Genomic DNA, 22,809 nt, shown 5'->3' on the forward strand with positions numbered 1-22,809 from the left:
TTCCTAGCACCTCTTTTTTTTTTTTTTTTGGCCTGGGGCATTTACATTGCTCTGGCTTTGATTTTCTGAATAGACAAACATTTATATAAGGTCTCCTGCTGGAGCACGGGGTTGGCCTAGATGATCTCCGAAGTCCCTTCCAGCCCTGGATTGCTGTACTGTTTCAAAGTGTCCTCTGAAACTGCCTCTAGTGCCAGGGTTTGTGGTCCTTCCTTCCTCTCCTCTCCCTCTCCCACCAACCCTCCATCCCTCATTCACTTTCCCTTCCTTCTTTCTTTTCTTTCTTTTTCTTTTCTGTTCTGTTCTTGTCTTCTCTCTCCCTCCCTCCCTCTCCCTCCCTCCCTCCCTCCCTCCCTCCCTCCCTCTCCCTCTCCTTCCCCCTTCCCCCTTCCCTCTCTCTTTCTAAGGCTAGGATACCCACCTGAAACAAAAACTTCTTTGGATGAAGCCAGCTTTCTTACTGTTCCCCACCCCCGCTCTTCCTTTCCAACCAAACCTGGGCAGAAGTTGCAGCAACAAACACTGCCTTTTCATGTCAGGGAGGCACGATCAGATACAGGGGAGCTTCCACCCCCTCCCCTTCTTTCTAACAGGTTTCTTAGGCTGTTTGGTTTCTGATACTAAGTTAACACAATTAAAAACAAAAAATAGTGTGGACTAAAAACATCCATTAAACACATAGTGCAACTGCACAGTGCCGCTTTCTAAACAAAATAACTCCTCTCTAAATAAAATAACCCCCAGGCTTAAGACCAAAAGTAGGTTTTAAGACCCTATGTAATTGGTAAAAGGCAGGCCTTGATCTGTACCTTAATCAGGTCTGCTGATAACTTGGTAAATTGGAGTAAGTAGACTTGGGAACCATCAGGCACTATGTTAGGAATGTAAGTCACCTAACAGTTATTTGACTTGGAAATGTATAAACTAGGATAGACATTTTAATACTATGTCTTTTAGAAAATGCTAAAACTGTAATTAGGTGTGGTTTCTCAAACGGCCATAAGATGGAGCCAGAAACCTGGGTTGTTTGGTCTCAGTGGAGTATGTGAGTCTCTGTTTCTTCTGTTGGAGAGAGTTGCCGTTCCTCCATTTTTCCCTATTGACTGTTATTCTTGGATTTGATGTTACTGAACTGTTTTTTGATACTGGACTTTGATATTTGGATTATCGCTGAACTGAACACTGACTGCTTTACCTGTGAATGACTTGGACTGCTTATCTTGAACTGTGCTTAAACATTTATGAGAAGTAAAAACCTACATTTACTATACAATGTATCTGTGTGCTGTGTGTGTATTATTCAACATACTCTCACTATGTCTCCCTGTATGCGCTCATTCTCCTAACGGGGAATTACCTCAACACTCTAGATCAGTGTTTTAGTCTCAATAATTCTGATGGTTGTTGGACTATACTGAATCTATGTTTAGACTGAACATTATGATTTACTGCCATGGGTTTGCCATGTATCTATCATTTATATTTACAAAAACTAATATTTTTATCTTGCTATAATAGATAAAAATGTTCTCCTATATTAAAAAGCTAAATTTTGAGCTGCTGTTTCTGTTTTATGGGCGTTTGGCACAGAAGTATAGCCTTAGCAGAATAATTTACCCATCTGTTAAATTCAGTGGGTAAGTTTTAAATTGAACATTTAAAATTGGTAAATCTCTGTTAGAATATTTTACTGCCAATGTGAAATGTATATGATGTCCATGTAATAATAGATTATTAAACAATAAAAATAATTTGTTGTTGTAAAACTTTGAAGCTTATATGTAAAAACTCTTTAGTACTTGGCCATTTACCATAGCTGGCATTTGGAAAACCAAAACAAAATCCAACAAAATAAAACAGACTAGGAAATTCTGAGTAAAATCTAAATGTCAATTCATGTACAAAGCCACCACTCGTTATGCATACCAACTTTGTAATTTAACAACTAGTGTGTGTGTATGTGTGTATATATATATATATATATATTGTATAAATCTTTATGTGTATATGTGTGTGTGCTGTGTGCGTGTGTGTGTGTGTGTATGTGTGTATATATATATATATATATATATATATATATATATATGGATCTTTGGTTGTTCGGGTTTTCTCCGCGTAAGATTCAAGTATCTAGGCAACGTTTCGATGAAGTCTCATTCATCATCTTCAGGCTTCTGTCTTGGCTCTTGCTTCTCAGAGTGATGTGAGATTGCAGCTGCTTCTTCCTTTTAACTGCTAGTGGGGGTGGGACTTGATTGGGTGGGGGCTTGGCTGTGTTCTGATTGGGTGGGGGTGTGTTCTCATTGGTAGGGGTTTGGCTGTGTTCTGATTGGTTGGGGGTTGGGTTCTCCAGGCGTGCCGGCAGAGCCAGGTCTTCAGCGCCTTTTGGAAGAGTATTAGATGTTCTAATCTCTGGGGGAATGATGTTCTAGAGAGGGAGCCTCCACGGAGAAGGCTGTTCTTCTGGGGCCTATATGCAGAAATATTGCATTCAGTTATTACAAAACTGTTAATTTTGGATTATTTTGTTTTTAAATTAGCATGCTGCTGATCTTGTAAAAACAGTGACATCTCGTTATGATGAATATATAAATGTTAAAGACTTGTCTGACAAAATCAACCGTGCACTTACTGCTGCAAAGAAGGATAATGACTTCATCTATCATGATAGAGTTCCTGATCTTAAAGATCTTGAGCCAATAGGAAAAGTCAGTCTTGTGAAAGCAACTCCCATTACTATCCCTCTGAGTCAGAAATTTACAGGTAAGTGTGATTATCACTGCATTCTAATATGATTGCACATGATTTCAGCAATCTCATTCTGATTTTGAAATTTAAAGTTGTTTGTATTGTCTTTATTTTAAATGTCAACCCAGTGGGAATGGGATTAGCTTTACTTTTGCTTGTATTTTTCAATGAGTGCTGGTTTCATTGTCCATATCAGTTCACCAGTATATTATTTGATGTCATTAAAATTTTTAACTACTCATGTTTCCCTGAAAATAAGACTGGGTCTTATTTTCTTTTGGGCCCCAAAATAAGCACTAGGCCTTATTTTTGGAGGGTATCTTATTCCTTCATGTATGGCAGGCCCACTTCTGCCTGTTCACAGCGGGGCAGGAGGCTGCTCGATGTGCTAGTGCCACCACAAGCCGGGAGCTGCCCAATGTACCCCGCACCAGCTAACCTCAGGCCCCCCAAAGCTAGGCCATCAGCACCCTGACACCTGCTTCACCTCACAGCCGCAGCACCAGCACACTGCTCAGCTTCCTGCTCTGTTGTGGCCACAAGCAAGCAGAAAAAGTCAGGCAGCAGCCAAGTGTGCTCCTGCTGCACATAGCTGCTGGTGCTACAGCCATGAAGCAGTTGTCGGGGCATGGATGGCCTTGATACAGGAGCCCTGAGGTAAGATGGTGCAGGGTGCATGGAGTAGCTCCACCACCACCCAGCTTCATCTCATGGCTGTGGCACTGCGAGCAACCAGACAGAATGGGCGACCAACTGCAGGCTCTTAAGTAGGGTTTATTTTGGGGGTAGGGCTTATGTTAAGAACACTTGCAAAAACACACATTTTTGGGATAGGTCTTATTTTCAGGGAAACAGGATATCTGTACAAGTGTTTGAAGCATTTGGTATGTTCTTAATGAATACCAATTTGATTTTAAGTATATATGTTAAATGTACTTCAAAGAGTTACAATATACAAATGAAATCTATAATCTTTGTCCTGCAAAGTTTTAGTAATCCTTTTGTTTAAAAAACTCAATGTGAAATATTATCAAACAGGCTCCAAGCCTTCTGAAAACAGGTATGTAAGGTTTGCATTCTTGGTGATAAGATCATTGTTGTACATCTAGCTTGCAATATGTAGATTACTTTGGTGACATTGCTTTGGTGACATTCACATTAAAAGTACTTTAGGTTTCAAGAAATGCACATTAAAAAAACATTGGCTTTACTCTATAATCCCATAGTTCAAATGTTTAATAGGGTAAAAATAAAATTACATCATCTTTAAATTATATCAGAATTGTAGGTGGGAGTATCTTGAGGTGGTTCACTAGAGCAGACTTCTTTATTCATGTTTTTGGGTATAAGAGAAACTACTAACAAGTTCACATGTTGGTTCTTGTGATTTTGTTTTGGAAAAGTAAAGATAATGGGGAGCAAACAGTCTAGTAATTTCAGGTAAATAATTATGAGGGCTAGAATATGAATCTATTTTATTAATTGTAGTTGTTTTGCTTTATAGATTTGTTTGAGAAGATGGTTCCCATGGCAATTCAGCAAGCTCTTGCTGTCTACAACCAAAGAAAGGCAGACTTGGTTAATAGATCAATAGGGCAGATGAGAGAGGCCACCAATTTGGCAAATGGGTGAGATGATTATTTTGATGTCTGGCTAGGTTCTAGAGAAATTTTGCATTAATAGAAAATTATTTGGTGGTACAGACATACTGAAGTTAATAAATATTGATACACTGTATTAAGGACAACTTTGATTTCAGGCATTGGATTGGGAATAAGACTGGTGGCCATTGGATCAGTGGTGGTTTCAAATTTGTTAACAACCGGTTCTCTGCCCTAATGACTGGCTAGGTGGGCATGGTTGGATGGTCATGTGACTGAATGGGCATGGCCAACTTGATGTCACTCCTGTTGAGGAGCACTTAACCTCTCCCAGCCTCTTGTGACCATGGGGATGCTGCAATGGTCATAAGTGTGAAAAACAGTCATAAATCACTTTTTTTCACAGCCATTGTAACTTTTAATGGTTACTAAATGAATTGTTGTAAGTCAAGAATTACCTGTAGAAAAATACAAAAAGCTTCTTTGCTTGCAAAAAGTTGCCCTAAATACCAATCATTAGATTAGAAATGGGGGAATACACACTGAAGATCAATGAGTCACAGCTGTCATGGAAAGCTATTCTGTCTGAATACCTTCCTTTTCCTCAGCAATATCTGCAACCCAGAGTTACAAATCAGGCAGGTTGCCAGAGCACATTGAGGAATTAAAATAATTAAAATACAGCCAACTTTTGCTCATAAAGTGAAACTCTTTAGCAGAGAGGTCATTTAAGCTCCCCAGAAAGTGGATGGACATATTTGGGCTACAAAATATTGACCTAAAGAGACAAATTAACATCTTGAGTGAGGGCTAATCCTCTTCTGTCTTTTTTCAGACCTTGCTGCAGGGAATTTTTGCCTATGAATATAGCTATGTATCTCTTTATCTTTTAAGTGCTGACATTCTTCTAGGAGAGGGGTGGGTGCTAACTTTCTACAATTCATGCCATGATACTATGTCATATTATCATGAGAGCAAACTAAAACAAATTGGAAGAAGGATCCACTTATCATCAGTGAGCAATCTTGTTCCGTGGCCACTCTGAAGCAATACAAGAGACTCCTGTCCCAAAGGTGCTTTTTCAAGAGGCAACTGGACTTTCTGGAAACCAAGGAAGTCCAGTTCCCTGATGAAAAAAGCACCTTTGGGACAATCATGACCTAGATGACTGAAGAATCCCCATAGTGCTCAGTGAACTGACAAAACACACAGGAACAATCATTAGATCTATTGCACCACTTAAAGATACCAGCTGGTCTCACTCACCTCACAAGATATCCTAAGGTAATAATCCAGATTTAAGGAAAAATCACATGCCTTCAGAAAAGCAGTAAAAAAATCAGTCAGAATGCCAAGCTTGCATCCTGCCTCTCAGCCATTTCTTCTATGGCTATGCCAACCTTTCTGTAAATAGCTGTTCAAGCCCCAATAATAAAAGTACTTGAATGTCTCGGTGGACTGGACATTAATATTTGAACTATTATAAGTCCATGTATTTGCCATACGCTAAATAAATATAAAATAAAACTCTAGTTTTTAGAAATGTCTCTCCCGATGGCTTTTTTTTATTGGTATGCAATTGAAATTTCATATATAGTTGAATTCCTTATATTCTTAATCAAGACAAGTCTTTCTTAAAGTAAAAATGCCTAGTAATGTTATGGTGATGTAAAAATTAGAATCAACATAAAGTACTATATTGACTTGTTTAAGTTGTATGTTTGTTGTGAAGTGACTGAAAAATGGTAAACTGAAATATTGTAATCTCGTCTAGAGTGCTAGCATCTCTTAATCTTCCTGCTGCTATTGAAGATGTTTCTGGGGATAGTATTCCTCAATCTATTCTACAGAAGTCTAAGTCAGTGATTGAACAGGGAGGCGTTGAAGCAATAGATCAGTTGATGAAAGATCTTCCTGAATTGTTGCAGAGAAATAGAGAGATTCTGGATGAGGTATGTTTGCAGTAATAATTGCGGTATTTTAAGAAATCATGTGCCTTTTTCTTGGTAAAATAGGTAAATTTTCACATTTCGTTGAGTTAAATGTTTCTAATTGAACTGATGGGAATTACAATATTTATATAGTAGGAGACGGAATCAGTTTAAGAAGTATTAACCCTAATATTGTTCAAATAACAACTGGCTGATATAATTGCAAAGTATGGTAATCTAATTTAGATACATTATTTAGGTTTTAAGTTAATTCTTTAAGTCACCAGCTTAAGTCATAACTATTAATGGTAGATAATTTAAGCCAATATGCTGGCAGTAGTCCATTAAAATGTGAACTAAAATTATTTTAATTGTTTTTTTTAAAAAAACAATGAAAGTCACTAAGGATATTGGATGAAGAAGAAGCAACAGACAATGAGTTGAAAAACAAATTCAAGGAACGTTGGCAAAGAACATCATCAAATGATTTATACAAGTCTTTGAGGGCAGGTAATATATTATTGTGTATTTGATCTTTGCACTCGGTGCTTACTACATAGAAATTGGCATGAATCTTTCTGTGATAATTTTTATCCCCAAATATATTGTTACAACATTGAAGCAGGTAGATAAGAGAGCACAGTAAAAGAAACAGTCGGAGAATAGAAGCAAACTTATATTAGGCTTGATTTAATAGATGATACGTTTCAGTTCCAATCTGAATTGATTACATTGAGTCCGCATACAGATGATAGATATTAGGAGTACAAGATGTTGATTAATTATTAGTTTATATAATGGTACTAATGCTTTTGCATATATTTCAGAGAGCTAGATATTAATTTATTTTGATACTTGAGTATTCATAATGTAAGGACAGACAATAAAGACCTGCTTTAATAAACGATTATTACAATATTTTAATGTTGATTAATTTCAATTTTAGAAAAATTTAAAATATTGTCCACTTTTATGCTAGTATTTCCAGGAAGTATTTATAAATCAAGTGCAAACAGGGCTTGAATAGAGCAAAACATCAACTCAGAATAAATTAAATATCTTTGCCTTAATTAGGTTGGATTTCTAATTTTTGTTGGATTTCTAATTTTTCTCAATATTATTCAAATGTTTGTTTTATTTTAACAAGCACATATTTTTAAAGATATAATAACTTCTTGTGGGATTTGAATTTTAAAATGCTTATTTAAAAAATATCCCATTGACCAGTTTTTCTATAAACAGGGTGACAAAAGTGGTATGGATTATGATCCTAAGATGAAAAATGAGGGTGGAGTTGTTTGTTCCAAGTTCTATTTATGTTATCTCAAATGTTTTCATGACCAAAAAAATACAGTTTAGAAAATAGAAGCGCCCCCCTCCCACCCCCAGAAACTGGATTATATATCTCAAAATAAATTTGGGTTTCAAATAACCATTCTTGTGCATGTTCAAGTGATAGAAGGAAGTTCAATTTTTCTACTGTAGAATTTTAATTTTTGAGCAAGCATCTGAACAGAAACTTTGTGTCTTGATAACAATTGCTAGTTGAAAGCACAGTTTGGCATCCAGGCTATATGACACCGGACATATAATTTAATAAAGCTTTTAAAATCAACCACAAAAATATATGAAAGTGTTTTCCAATACTGAAAAGAATATACTACAACTGAGCTTGGCCCAATCAAATTCATGGAACTACTAATTTAATAAAGTATTGGTAACCAATTCACACAATCAGTTTCCCAAAATCCAGGAATGGATATTTTCAGACTAATGGACCAGAACAGAACTATTCTGTTAGCAGGTGAATAGTAGCAACATTTTTGTGTCAAGAGAAAGAAATATAAAGACATCAAAAAAATGTTAAGATATAAATTGATAAAGTAAAATAATTCAATTGCTAAGATGCTGCAGCCATTTTTCCTTTTATTTGACTAAAGAGACTTTGTGAGAATATTGCTTTCTTGGTTGTGTGTGGTTGATAAGAGCTTAACAATTCACTATATTTCTAATTAGTAAGATGTCATATTTTAGCTGCAGATTTTTCTTTGGGCTTTTTTTGTAGAAGGAACCAATTTCCGTAATGTACTGGATAAAGCAGTACAAGCTGACAAACAGGTTAAGGAACGGTACCAATCTCATCGAGATACAATTTCATTGTTATGTAAATCAGAACAAGAACTTAATGCAGCCATTCCATCAGCAAATCCAGCAAAAACAATACAAGGGAGTGAGGTATGAAAGAAAAATTTTAATGATTACATTTGTTGTGGGAAAACACCAATTTAGATAAGAAATCAAAGCATTTGGAGACATATGCAACACTAATTCTTGGCCAGAAGAATGCAAAAGAATCCTGGTTTAAGCAAGGCTATAGGCTATATACCTTATATATTATGTAGGAATAGTAAAGAAAGCAATATAAATCATATAGTAACAGCCAAATTGTAGCATCTGATAATATGGGATGATGCTACTTTGAAACACTTTGAAATTCCATTTTGCAAATTGGATACCATGCTTTCCTTTCCCCCTAATGATACTAGGACCATGTAACATAAACAATGTCTTTTTTATTATGCCTATATACTGGCTCCTCCAAAGAAAAGACAATAGTCTGGATCCTCTTATCTGTTTCCTTTGTTAAATATGTGCATGGCTTAGAAACAGAGAAAGGAGCAGGCAAGTGGTGAACGTGCAGACTTTCTGGAGGCTCACCGCTTGCTGCTCCTTTCTCTGTTTCTAAACCATGCACACATTTAACATATTATTAACCTCACACAATGAATAGTTAGGTACTCTGATTGGTTCATAATTATCAATGTTTGATTTACAATAGTTTAATCTATTAAAATGAATTTTAAATATAAGAATCACAGTTTAGGAATACTGCTTTTATAGGTTCATTTCAATGATTTTGTAATATGTAACCAGGAGTCAACAGTGATCCAAAGGAATGCACACGTGTGCATGTGTGCACACACACACACACACACACACACACACACTGTCCAATGCAGATGTTCTTTATTAGGTTTATATCTTGCTTTTTATTCAGTGGCTCAGAGTTGCATGCTAGCATCCCTGCCCCCACAAAAACAATTATGAGATATGCTAGTATGAGAGAAAGTGACTGCCCCAAAGCCATCATCCAGTAAGCTTTTGAGGCTTACAGGGGGAACTTGAACTTAGAACTGTCAATTCTAACAATATATCACACTGGTTCTGTTTACTCAATTTCTTTTCATCCTGTAATTGCTTCTGATTATAGTTAGGTATTATTTTCATGGTAATGATATATACTGGTTGGCTTTTCATGTTTGAGGAGTTATTTATTTAACCAACTACTTGTGTATCGTCATACTCACAAAAGTATTCTAGACAGCTTATGCATTTACATTTTCCCTTGTTGCTAAAAAACACCTAAACAACTTCCAAAAATTGCGTAAAACAATTCTGTTTAACCAAATAGAAAGAGATGGCACAACAGATGTTTCATATAAAATTATCTATTTTTATACAGAATAAATCTGTTACTGAAATTCAATAGTCTTAATCTTTGTTTCATTTAAGATGCAGATAAGAACTCCAAGGGTTTAATTTAAATTGTATTTAGGTTCAGTATGCTGTCATTATTCTTAAGCAATATTGATATAATAAAAGTATTACTATGAAAAACTACATCTAATTTTATTTCTAATTTATTTTCTTTTATTAGGTAGTTAACGTCTTAAAATCGTTGCTAGCTAGTCTGGATGAAGTAAAAAAGCAGAGAGAACAACTCGAGAATGATCTTAAATCAGTAAGCTTTGACATGACATCTAAATTCCTAACAGCACTCGCACAGGATGGTGCTTTAAATGAAGAAGCCATTTCTGTCACAGAGTTGGATAATCTTTATGGTGGTCTTACTCATAAAGTACAGGAGACCCTGAAGAAACAGGACGAGCTGCTTAACACCATTCAGGTAATTATTTAAAAGTGTTTTAGAACAAAAATCTGGCATAATCTAATGTAGCTTTTTACTGAGACAGTAATATTAAATTATTATTCCAACAAGAATCTTGTCCCAGGTTGAGGGAATAAAATATCGTAATATCGTATTGGTTTCTTATATCTTGTCCTTTTTCACATTTAGAATTCTCATCAGGAATTTTCTAAGATGAAACAGTCAAATAACGAATCCAATTTAAGGGAAGAAGTTCTGAAGAATTTAGCTATAGCTAATGACAACTTTGTGGAACTTACAGCCAACTTAAAAGAAGGCACAAAGGTATGGTAACAGAAGAGTCCACAAGACTAATAACATCTCAAAAGATATGTTTTATTTCTGGTTTTTAAAAACTTAATAGAACGTAAGTTCAACAAAGAACTTGGAAAAGATTGAATGAATATATGGATCATGTATTCCAAGAATACCAGTTTTGAATTGCAGATTTTGCTAGATGTTAAAGGATATTTTGTAGCGTCATACTTTTATCAGGCAGAAATTAGAACAAAATAGAACGAAAGAAGAATAGGAAAATGTAAGCAAAATTAGTAAAATACTTAGATTAATAAAAAAATCTATCTACCTGCTAGGGCAGGGTTGTCAGACTGGATTTTTCACTCTCCTACCATCAGGTAGGAGATATAGAAGCATAGCCCAGCCACACCAACCTGCTGAAGAACAGTTTCTACCCGTGGGCTGTCAGACTCCTGAATGGAAAATAACCTCATGTCAACATAGTATGATAGACTTGTGGGGCCAGCATGTTGTGCAATAATTTCACACGGTACAATACAATTGTTTGTTAGTAGGACTCACTGGGTTAGAGATTTTTCTTTTTTGTCTTCACTGTGAGTTGTGTTTGGGGGGGGTGCATGAAGGGAGATCCAATCTCATTGTTCACATGTTGTACTCTGACAATAAAGGTTGATTTGATTTGATTTCTTTGAGGGCTGAATCATCATTATAGTTCTCCTGCAGCACTCTGCTGGCCAAAATGCCCTTCCACCGTTTTGGCTGCCAGAGGCACTGCAGGCCGGTCCTTTGCTATTTCCAGGCCAGCCCCGTGGATCAGATTTAAGAACTCCGAGTGCAGGATATAGAAGCGGGATATTAGGATACTGAAGGCTGGCCTTCAGTTTGCCCCCTGTGTTAGAGGATATAAGAAGAGAATAGACAATTTGTGCGAATATCAAATCTTAGGGGCCAATTCTAGAAAATGGTTGTGCTTTTATGGAATACGTAGTCTGATGGTACCTTCCTGTTTTTGTTATTCCATGTACCATCTTGTCATCCAATATTGATTTTTGTAAGGTTTCTTTCTGGAAAATAGAAATCCCATTTCAGCAATTTTAGCATGTCATGTCCTTGGCATTATACATACATACATACATACATACATACATACATACATACCCTGTTTCTCCAACAATACGGCATCCCCCAATAGGAAGTCCCAGCATGTTTTATAGGCATGAAATGAAATTAAGCCCCTCCCCCCAAATTAAGGCCTATATTAAAACATGCGAAATGGGGGGGGGAATGGTGGGGGGACTTTCCGTTAGGAAGTACTTTTGTTGCACACCCAGATATGGTGCTGCCTGCGTTGACCCCAATACGAAGTGCCCCACCAATGCCGAGGTCAACATCCAAGCTGTCGCCGCCCACCCGCCCGAAGATGCAACGGGGGGGAATTAAGTCACCCCCGAAAAGACGACCTAGCCATTTTTTCGGGGCTCAAAAAAAAAAAAGAACCGGCCTTATTATATGAGAAACACAGTACATACATACATACATACATACATACATACATACATACATACATACATGTTGTAATGACCGGGGCTTTTTACAATAAATGAGAATATAATATAGTTTTAAAAGATATGATGTTCAGTATCTATTAAAATTATAATATTGATGGATGAATGATGAATGATATAGAGCAGGGATATCAAACTCAAAGCCTGCAGGTTGCTTAGATCTGGCCCACGGGGCTACCCGGAATCAGCAAAGGACCAGTCCACAGTGCCTCCACCAGTAAAAATGGAGCGTGCTGCCCTCCCAGGTTCTGCTTTTGACTGTGACAGCTTCCTGTTGCCCTCTGCCAACAAAAACAGAGCTTGGAGGGGCCAAGTGCATCTCCCCCAAGCTCCATTTTCACTGGCAGAGGGCAGGAGACCATCACAGCCGAAAATGGGGCTCGGGAGCCCTTTTTATCTGACAGAGCGCTTGGGTCACACAGATGCCCCAACACGAGTGATGTCAAGCTGGCCATGCTCACCCTGGCCCCCCCATTCCACCCCCCCATCCTCCTGAGGTCAAATATAACCCTGATGCAACCCTCAATGAAATCAAGTTTGACACTCCTGATGTAGAGAAATGCTTTTAATAACCAAGATAGCAGTATTACTTCGGGTAGTATTTCAAAGATTACATACCATGATTTTTTCTGTCTACCATGACCGACTAAATTTAAAATACCATGCAGGATAGGATGTAATATCTCGAAGAACTTTTATATAACACATACTTCAATATATTTCAATTAAATAATTGTGTGTGTATGTGGTGTATGAATATGTGCATTGTTTTTTCCTTTCCAGTTCTACAACGAATTGACTGAAATCCTATTGAAATTCCAAAACAAATGCAGTGACATTGTGTTTGCCCGCAAAACAGAAAGAGATGAACTTCTGAAGTAAGCCTTTACAAATACTGTAAAAAAACCTTGCTTCTGGCTACTGCTTTTAAGGAAAGAAAGCTTTTTATTTAAAACAGCTTAAACTGAATGTTCCTTCACATAATATAGATTTGCCAATAATGGCTGAGCTGGAAAATAATAGGAAATACTTCTGTATTACAATTATCAAGATGTTGATTAGTTACAGAATCATTATTTATGGTTTTGTAATATATAGAATTATAGAATGTTTTCTAAGTTAAGTCAGATATTTGCTTGGTTACCCTTAAGATAAAAGCAACTAATGTCCAATTAATCCAATTTGATTGAACGTTATATGTATTTTTTTTTTTGTCTGACACATCTTGAGGACAATTGTGACCCTGTTTAGTCATTGATATTTGTACACAATGAATATGTTTGCTTGTTCTTAAACCTCAAACAGTTGGAGGGTCACAACTTTCCCATCACTGGTCTTCAAATAGTTACACATTAATGTTACCATTACATTATTTTTTAACCGAATTTCCTCCATATTTTGTGACTTACTAGTTTGCTTATATTTATCACATACTGCGGTTACTAAAATATATACTGTTAGCCATCAGATTTTATGAATATAGATTGAGAAGCCTAGTTCTCATTTTCTGCATTCCCTCTACTGTGCCTGCTATTTATGCTTATAAACATACTATATTCCATCTTGAGAGTTGGGGAACATAAACTGAAAATCTTTTGTAGGTGCAAAAGCAGTGCTTGAAACAAGACCTAATATTTTAAATCTGGAGTATTGCTTTAATATTGTTTTTATAGAATTATTAAGATTCCTTTAAAAAGTTCTATTTTTGTATTTCTTAAATTCCTTTTCATCCAAGAAAAACACTTTTCTGTGAGACCCTAAATCTAATTATGTCAGGCTCTGGCTAGATGAAGGTGAATTTAATTAGGACTTGACTTGGAGTGAATATTAATTTGTAGTTTTCCCTCTCGGACACTAAAACCAAGATCTCGATATAAAATATATCCCGAGTGATCTACAGTAAGCTAAAGTTCTAATTCTGCATGTTCACCTTTCATTTTTATTAATGTGTTTCTTTTAAGAGATTTGCAGCAGACTATTGCCAGAGAACCCAGTGCTCCTTCTTTTCCTTCTGTGCCTGCATATCAAACTGTTCCCTCTGGGGGAAACAAGCCCTCTGCATCCTCTACTCCAACTCCAGCTCCCCGAACCAATGTGGTAAGTAAATCAACAGTAAAGTTGTTGTTTTGTACTTCCTCTGTTTCAGTCAATTCAGTAAATTGGAAGAGCAACCTTGTATACTGAATACTATATTTTAAAAAGCAATGCAAAGCACGGATGAAAAAGAATCTATTCATAGCCCAAATAGATGAGAGAGAGAGAGAAAAAGAGAAAGAAAGATAGTATTATGTTTCTCTAATCTAAATAGCATTTGAAAACTATTCTACTTTTCTTGATAATTGATAATTTTGAGATTTGAGATTTGGTTTTTCTAACAAAATTCTAGACTACATAGAATTGTTCTATGGTTCTGTGGTGATGGTAGCGGTTGACGAAGCAAAAGAGAAGGGATGATTGATAGGACACAGGAACAATGAAGTGTTTAACCCTAATATTGCCTTATATCCACAGCTTGATAGTGATTGTGAATATTATGTATCATTTGGAGATTAAAGCTACTGTATTTGCAATTTAGAATATAATCTAGTTTGTGATGCTATGAATTGCTCTCATAAATATATTTTGTCAAATTTACTAGTTAGATAAGAAAGATGAAAGATCATCCTTGATTTAAATAAGTAATTTAAGAAAGGCTTCTGGTCTTCCGGTGACATCTTCCTCGTTGACAGATCGGAGACCGTGATCGTCTGTGGCTTCGATCCGTGCTCTCCCGTCAGAGGGCCCCGATCACCTGCATTTGGGGCCAGAACCATCCTGTAGGGGTGGTGAAGAGGGGGGAGACCGCGAGCTGGATAGAGAGGAGCTGCATTTCCATTCCCTGGCTAGACATTTTATTCCCCTCCGAAGTTAATATGGCCACCCTGAAGCGGAAGAACTAACCTGGATAAGATTGTATAGGAGCAGTGAAGAAGAGGACAGCTTGAAAACCGAGCTAAACAGGCACAACATTTAAATATAAGGTACCCCAGAATTAAAATTTTTATGAGAGACAATTAAAGTGGCAGCCAGAGAAAGCGAAGAAAAAAAGTTTGACAGCTGACAGTGACTTTGAAACCTGAAAGGAAGAAGCCAGAAGCAGATATTTGTTTAAATTGGATAAATATATGATCTTGGCATCAAACAGGCATAACTAAAGCTGAACTTGAATGTGTCAAAGAAAAAAATAAAAAATAGTATTTGTATATTTGGACTTATTGGAACTTTGAATTTCTAAAGCTCTAAATAAAGAGAAAAAGAGAAAGGGGAAAAAGGATGGAATTTGGATATAATAGAGAGTGCCATCTAGTGATAAAAGAAATTAAGAGTTTCTATAACCTGGCTCCTACAAAAGCTGATTTTGATACAAAGTAAGTAAGACCTTGTTAACAACAAAATAGAGACCCTGGAAAATGGAAGTGGAATACTGAATATTAAAACAAAGAAAGAAGCAGGAAGAAATTAACTTGGGATTGTTTGGTGTTTTTGGCATAAACTTCAATTCATGGACATTAGATTATTTGTTGAATCTGGGAAAACTTGAAGAGGAATTAAGAAAAGCTGATCGTTGGAAATAAATTTTATAGACGTTGGCTGATTCAAATTACTGGATAATTGTGGACATAAAGAGTAAAGAAAGATATATAAATATACATAGCAGAAGTGTTTAAAAATGGCAGAACTTTTTTTGGAATTAAAATGTGCAGGAAATGCTACAAGAAAAAGGCAAGTTGTTTGGTTTTGCCTTACAGTTTTTAGAAAAGGCAATTTTAGAGCATGAAGAACAACAAGGAGTGCCAAAAGAGGAGGAGTTGATTAAAGAAGAGGCCATCTTTAATGAACAATTGGAGCAATGGATATTAAAGCAAAGGGAGAGAAGAATGGGAATTAAAAACTGGAGATTTGAGGAGGCAATTAAAAAGGAATACTTTGAAAACCAAACAAAGCAAAAGGAAACAGCAGAAAAGGGAATTACAGAAGGAAGCTTTAAAGAGGGAGGGGGATAAAAATCGGAGTAAGAAAAGGAGGGAAAAATGAAAGTAAAAAGAAGTAAAAAGAAACGGAACCAGGAAATAAAGAAATATGGAAATCGAACAAAAATGAAAAGAAATTGTTTATCTAAGACAGGGGTCGCCAACCTTTTGGACCTCAGGGACCACCAAACTCATAATTTTAGATCCCAGGGACCACTAACCAGTTCTATGGGCATAGCTTAATTTGTGGGTGTGGCTTGGTGGTCATGTAACTGGCTGGGCATGGCTTGTATGTAAATATTATAAATATTTATATAAATATTGAATTTTTTATAAAAAAAGAGCAACTTTTACCCAAAATCAGGCAAAGCAGGCAGATTGAGTTGCTCACAGAATCATTCAGTGATCTACCTATCTGCCATCGGCTAGCTCCGTCTCTCAAATTTGCTTGCCACGAGTCTGCACTGAATTTGCTTGCAAGCAAACCTTCGGTCCTAAGGGAGGTTCGGCTGTATAGAGCCGAAGATCTAGAGACTAGCTAGAAAGCAAGAAATCCAACCATTCTCCCATGAGCTGTTCAGAGCATCTAGAAGTGAGGTGCTTCAGTCTCTTCTGGAAAGGCTGGGCTTAAAACTCCTGGATGCTCCTCCTCCTCCACGGGACTCCTCCTCAGCATCCCCCAGTTTTTAGCTCAGTCTTCGTGGTAAGAGGTTGTGCACTCCCTGACTGGAATGGCTTTTCTCAAATTCAGGTTTGATTTTTAAAACCCTTCGACATTTAATTCGGTTTTTCAGGCTTTCCCCTCAATTTATTCAAAAAGCAATAATTCTAAAACAGTTTCCCTCGTAAATTAGCAGAGCCTGCCATTCCGCAGGCAGCTTGAGGCTATCGCCTCAGGAAACAGCCTTATCTATCCTTCCGATAGTCTGCTCTGTGATCGGAACGGAACACTCGCAGCCGCGGCTTTCCTGGCTTTGCTGTTTTCTCCTGACAGCAGCGTTTAAATCGCAATTAGAGCAGCAGCAGCAGCGGCTCGTCAGACAGCTCAGGCTTAACACCAGTGATTCCGGTTCCCGCCCTTTTCAACGGCTGCCTCCATTTTGTGCCTAATTACCATAGCCTCCATTTCTCGCTGGTTTCCCTTGCTGGGGACCGAGGTAGTAACTTTCCATTGTGCCCTTCCTAGATTTGGCTATCCTTCTCGCTAACGTGGCACTAAATTATACAGGCATTTCTGTGCATTTGCCTTTGGATCATTTACTCAGACAGAAATTGCGAGTGACATTTATATTGCGGGATGTTTTCCGCTGGTTTCCCTTGCTGGGGACCAGGGATCCGGAGTTTTTCTCTCACTTGGAGCACTTGGGGGTTTCCCTTGCTGGGGACCCTTAGATACTGTTCACCATTTAAACTCTTATTCCTATAAATATAGAGTCTTACCTTCCTGGAGGAGCGTTCTAATTTCAATTGCAGGGGAAGGCATCTCCCCAAAGTTCAAATTTCTACCACAATATCAATAATAATCATAATAAATTTTTTAAAAAGTTTTTAAAAAATTAAATTTACATTCAGAGGCAAGACAAAATGGAACATGACAACGCTTTCCGCTCCAAGCCAAGTAAGTCCCGAGACAAGCCTGTGGGCCCCAAAAAGGCCTCTAAGGCAGCAGATAAGGATGCCCATAGAAGGCACCTAGCATTGGAAAGACAATTGCAAAAATAAGCCAGTGAGGCAGACAAGATGGCTATGGCACAAGAACCTGATCAGAACCCAAACCCATTGATGGGGACCTTGGACTTATCTACCCAGCCCAGACAGGCTGTTTCTAGACAATCCCCCATTGGCACATCTTCTCCATTGAGCACTGGCCAGCCAATTCCTGAGGCAACCTTCACCCCTACGGCCGCTGGCCTAAGACAGGAGGAGGGATTACCTGAGACTATTCCCATCGGAATGAGGCAATGGATGGAGATGGCGATTCAAAGGGGCATTGCGGCTGGAGTTCAGCAATCCATCCGGACCAGACACTTCTCGACCTCTTCGGATGCGGGATCCCTGTCCGCCCACTCCTTTGGGCATACCCAACAACATCAATCTCAGGTGTTCCCCAGTATTCCTAATATACCAGCCCAGGGCCTTCAGGAGGAGGTGGACTTTGAGGACCAGGAGGTTTCCATGGAGGGGGGGGTCGATCCATCAGATGGACTTGGGGCTGTCAGAGGCTGACCCGCTAGAACGGGGAATGTCAGATGACAAAGGCCTCATTCCAGACCAACCTACTTTTTCTGGCCTTTTTCACCAACACCTCTTTAAATCTTTACTGTTCAAGGCAAAGAACACCGCTAAACTAGGCACATCAGACCCTCATCCATTGCCAACAGAGTCTCAGGACGAATCCGAGGACCTAATATTCTTGCAACCAGCTAATGAGGTGGAAACTATCCCTGTCCCTCGTATGTTTGCTGAATTAGTACAAAATCAATGGGCATCAGCAGCATCATACCCAGCCCCAACAGGGTACAATAAGCGATATTTTAATTTGGCACCAGAGTTTGCAAATTTTCTCAAAATGCTCGAGGTGGATGAACACATTGTGGCACTGGCCTCTTCTTCCACTTTCCCTAATGATGCCGAGTAAGCCCTGAGATCGGAAGACAAGAGAGCAGAGTTAGCACTACGTAGGGCGCACGTTTCTGACGCCTGGGCCATTAGGGCAGCTACAGCTGCGTCCTTTTTTACACGTTCCTCCCTCCGATGGCTCTCTCACCTGAGGGATATATTGCCGGCGTCATATGTCAGAGCTCACCAGGACATAGATAAAATTATGGCAGCCGCAGAGTTCTCTGCCGACACCACATTTAATGCAGTCAAATTCTCGTCAAGGGCCATAGCATCTCACATATCAGCAAGGAGACTGCTATGGCTCAGGCATTGGCAGGCGGATACCAAGCATAAATGCAAGTTGGCATCAGCCCCAATATCGGGGGATAAATTATTTGGCAGTGTCTTGGAGCCCCTTCTTATAGAAAATAGAAACAAGAAAAAAGTGCTTCCCCCTCTTTTTCGTAGGTCTGAAAACAGAACGCTCCAGTCGTTTTGAAGGGGTTCCTTTCGGTCCTACTATCAGGGCCCCTACATTCCCAGATCTCAGAGAACATCAGGCTACAGGCCCAGTTTTAGACAGGATAGGCCTGAATCTTCCGATAGAGGTCAGTGGAGAGGCCAAAATAGTAGAAACCCCAGAGGCACTAGAGGCCGATTTTTTCGTCGCCCCAAGTGAGCCCTTGACAGCAGTTCCCATTGGAGGGCGGTTAAAACTGTTTGCCGATCAATGGGACAGCTCCACCTCTGATGCATGGGTCATGGACACTATTAGGTTTGGCTTGATGCTGGAGTTTCAATCCTCCCGCCCCAAACTTTTTCATTAGGAGCCCTAGGTCCACGGACCCCATTAAGAGGGCGTTGATGCAGGAGGCTATCAATCATCTTCTGCATATTCGGGCCATTAGAGAGGTCCCATCTGAACAGCGAGGTCAAGGCTGTTACTCTCTATTGTTTGTGGTCCCAAAGAGTTCGGGGGGCTGGAGGGCAATTCTGGACCTCAAGCGTTTGAACAAATCATTCGTTTATCAAAAATTCAAGATGTCTATTCTCCAGTCCATTCTGCTTAGCATCAGAGAGAACGATATCATGACCTCTATAGATCTCATAGAAGCTTATCTACATAATCCAATCAGACCTGCCCACTATAGATATCTTAGATTTTGCTATTGTGATCGGCACTATGAATATATCGCCCTGCCATTCGGTCTGGCTTCAGCCCCTAGGACTTTTACCAAGGTCCTCGCGGCGTTGGCTGCCTCGCTCAGGATCAAATCTGTTCACTTACAATGTTATCTGGATGATATTTTAATTTGGTCATCTTCCAGACATCAAGCAAAATTGGATACCAAGTTTACTCTGGAGACCCTTCAGGGTCATGGCTTTTCTATAAATTGGGATAAAAGCCACTTGATCCCCTCAACTAGGCTAGTTCATTTGGGGGCAGTGATAGATACCATGGAGGGAAAGGTCTTTCTCGCTCAGGACAGGTTAAACAGTATTCAGTCTTTGGCCAAAGAGATCAGGGCCTTAAAGAGGGTTTCCCTGGCATTGCTGTCTCAACTGTTAGGGAAACTGATTTCTTGTATTTCCATTGTGCTTTGGGCTCGATTCCATTCTAGAGAGCTGCAATGGTTCCTGCTACCTTTCCAGCGATCTGGAAGAGCCACCTCCAACATCCGGATAACGGTACCTTACAACGTTCTCCGATCACTCCACTGGTGGTCGGAAAAAAAGATAAACAAGGGGTGGCCTTTCAAGGAACCTCACAGGGCAACGATCACAACCGATGCCAGCCTGGTAGGATGGGGAGCTCACTTCCAATCCCACACTGCACAAGGAATTTGGACTATTTCCGAACAATCACAAAACATCAACCTGTTGGAACTGCGAGCAGTTCACCTGGCCTTACGCAGTTTTCTACCCCTTTTCCATTCACACCTCGTTCTGGTCTTGACAGACAATACCACAACCAAGGCCCACGTAAACAGACAGGGGGCTACTCATTCCAAACTTCTGACTCTGGAGACGACCATGTTGTTCAAATGGGCCAAGGCCAATCTGTCTTCGCTCAAGGCGGAACACAAAGCAGGGGCATTAAACAAACAAGCAGACTGGCTCAGCAGGGCCACGATAGATCAGGCAGAGTGGCGCTACACCCGTCTGTCTTCCAGGAAGCAGTGCGGAGGTTTGGGCAACCGGTGATCGATCTATTTGCCTCTCCTCTCAACACCCAATTGCCCCGCTATATTTCAAGATACCCAACTCAGGGGGCAGAGGCCGTCAATGCCCTGCAATGTCAGTGGCCTCCTGCGTTTCTTCCACTCCCGGTAATACCCAGGTTGATCCAGAAGTTATTGGAGGAACGAGCGGAATTGATATTGGTCGCCCCTTACTGGCCCAGGCGAACGTGGTTCGCAGATTTACAGGACCTGTCGAGAGAACAACCTTGGAAAATTCCACCGTCGAAGGTTTTCCTCTCCCAAGGGCCGATACTTCACCCGAACCCAGAATGGCTCAGTCTAGGCGTATGGAGGTTGAGCGGAGCCGTTTAAGGGCCCAACAAATTTCAGAGGATGCTATTGCCACTATTCAAGCATCCAGACAGGCCTCAACAAATCGTATATACAAGGTCACGTGGTCAACCTTTTGTCGCTGGTGCCAGGGGTCTAAGATCAACCCACCTGCTCCATCAATAGGACAATTATTGGGCTTTTTACAGGAGGGGTTGACCAAGGGCCTATCTCCAAATGCTTTACGTAGACAGGTGGCAGCTTTAGCCTCGGTGATAACCTGGGGTGACCTCTGTTCCATAGCGCACCATCCACATGTCCACAGTTTTCTCAAGGGTGCTGCAAACTTACGACCTCCTGTAATTCACTGCTATCCCACCTGGGATCTCAACAAGGTGTTAACCGCACTTACAACTGGTCCATTCGAGCCTCTAAGAACTACTAGCCTTAAATTCCTGACATATAGGGTGGCCTTCCTAATTGCAATCACATCAGCTAGAAGAATCTCCGAATTGGTGGCATCATCAGTGCCTAAGGACCTGTGCGTGTTTCATGCAGACAGAGTGATTCTCCATTTGGATCCATCATTCACTCCTAAAGTAAATTCAACCTTCCACAGAGCACAGGAGTTGGTCCTTCCAAATTTCTGTCCGAAACCATCTCATAGGCTGGAACATCAATGGCATAGACTTGACGTGTGAAGGGCCTTAAGCATCTATCTAGACCGCACAGCGGCATTTCAAAAATCTGAGGCTCTATTTCTATCCTTCAACCCATCCATTTTAGGACAAAAAGTGTCGTCCACGACCATCGGTAGATGGTTGAGAGCCACCATAGCTAAAAGTTATGAATGCCAGTCCATCTCAGTTCCTAAGGGCATTACAGCCCACTCAACAAGGAGTGCGGCAACGTCAGCAACATGGGCCAAACAGGCCTCCATAGACGAAATTTGCAGAGTGGCAACTTGGGCTTCATCATCTCCCTTTGTCAGAAATTATAAAATTTATGCCTATGCCTCAGCGGACACTTCATTTGGCAGAAGAGTCCTGCAGAGGGTCCACAGAGTATAGGAGTGGATTTTGATCCAGGCGGAGTCCCTCCCTAAGGACAGGCCAAGCTTTGGTATGTCCCACTTCTGGATGCTCTGAACAGCTCATGGGAGAAAGGGCGTTGGTACTTACCTGATACACTCATTCTCTGTGAGCTGTGAAGAGCATCCAGCCCCACCCATTTCTTTCTGTCTGGTGGGGTTCCATTCCAGTCAGGGATCTAGATTAGGTGATGAGTTCCAGACTTTGGCACTCAGTCTTCGCAAAACTGGGGGACGCTGAGGAGTCCCGTGGAGGTGGAGCGTCCCGGAATTTTAAGCCCAGCCTTTCCAGAAGAGACTGAAGCACCTCACTTCTGGATGCTCTTCACAGCTCACAGAGAACGGGCGTATCAGGTAAGTACCAATGCCCTTTTTCTGCTTCCTAGCTAATCTAAATCTCCCCGCATAACAGAACAGATAACGGTCAGAAAAAGGAAAAATAGCAATTTAACAGGCAAGTTTGCCAGGTAAGGAGTGAGTGGGCGGGGAGAGTCCCCGTGAGCC

At 39.7% G+C, this 22,809-nt stretch overlaps 1 protein-coding gene across 2 annotated transcripts in view; it reads left to right on the top strand.

Moving 5' to 3' along the window:
* The window catches only part of PDCD6IP (programmed cell death 6 interacting protein), a 51,420-nt gene that overhangs the window by 22,441 nt on the left and 6,170 nt on the right, over positions 1 to 22,809 (top strand). For both annotated transcript variants that reach the window (XM_026718709.2, XM_026718711.2), the window contains exons 8-16: positions 2,541 to 2,763; positions 4,253 to 4,376; positions 6,124 to 6,301; positions 6,679 to 6,790; positions 8,346 to 8,515; positions 9,999 to 10,247; positions 10,419 to 10,553; positions 12,875 to 12,969; positions 14,053 to 14,188. In XM_026718709.2, coding sequence (XP_026574494.1) covers positions 2,541 to 2,763; positions 4,253 to 4,376; positions 6,124 to 6,301; positions 6,679 to 6,790; positions 8,346 to 8,515; positions 9,999 to 10,247; positions 10,419 to 10,553; positions 12,875 to 12,969; positions 14,053 to 14,188 — 1,422 coding nt within the window. The remainder of the gene's footprint in view (positions 1 to 2,540; positions 2,764 to 4,252; positions 4,377 to 6,123; positions 6,302 to 6,678; positions 6,791 to 8,345; positions 8,516 to 9,998; positions 10,248 to 10,418; positions 10,554 to 12,874; positions 12,970 to 14,052; positions 14,189 to 22,809) is intronic.

This window comes from Pseudonaja textilis, chromosome Z, assembly GCF_049901715.1.
Source record: "Pseudonaja textilis isolate UNSWEBS1 chromosome Z, rPseTex1.2, whole genome shotgun sequence".
Taxonomy (NCBI): domain Eukaryota; kingdom Metazoa; phylum Chordata; class Lepidosauria; order Squamata; family Elapidae; genus Pseudonaja; species Pseudonaja textilis.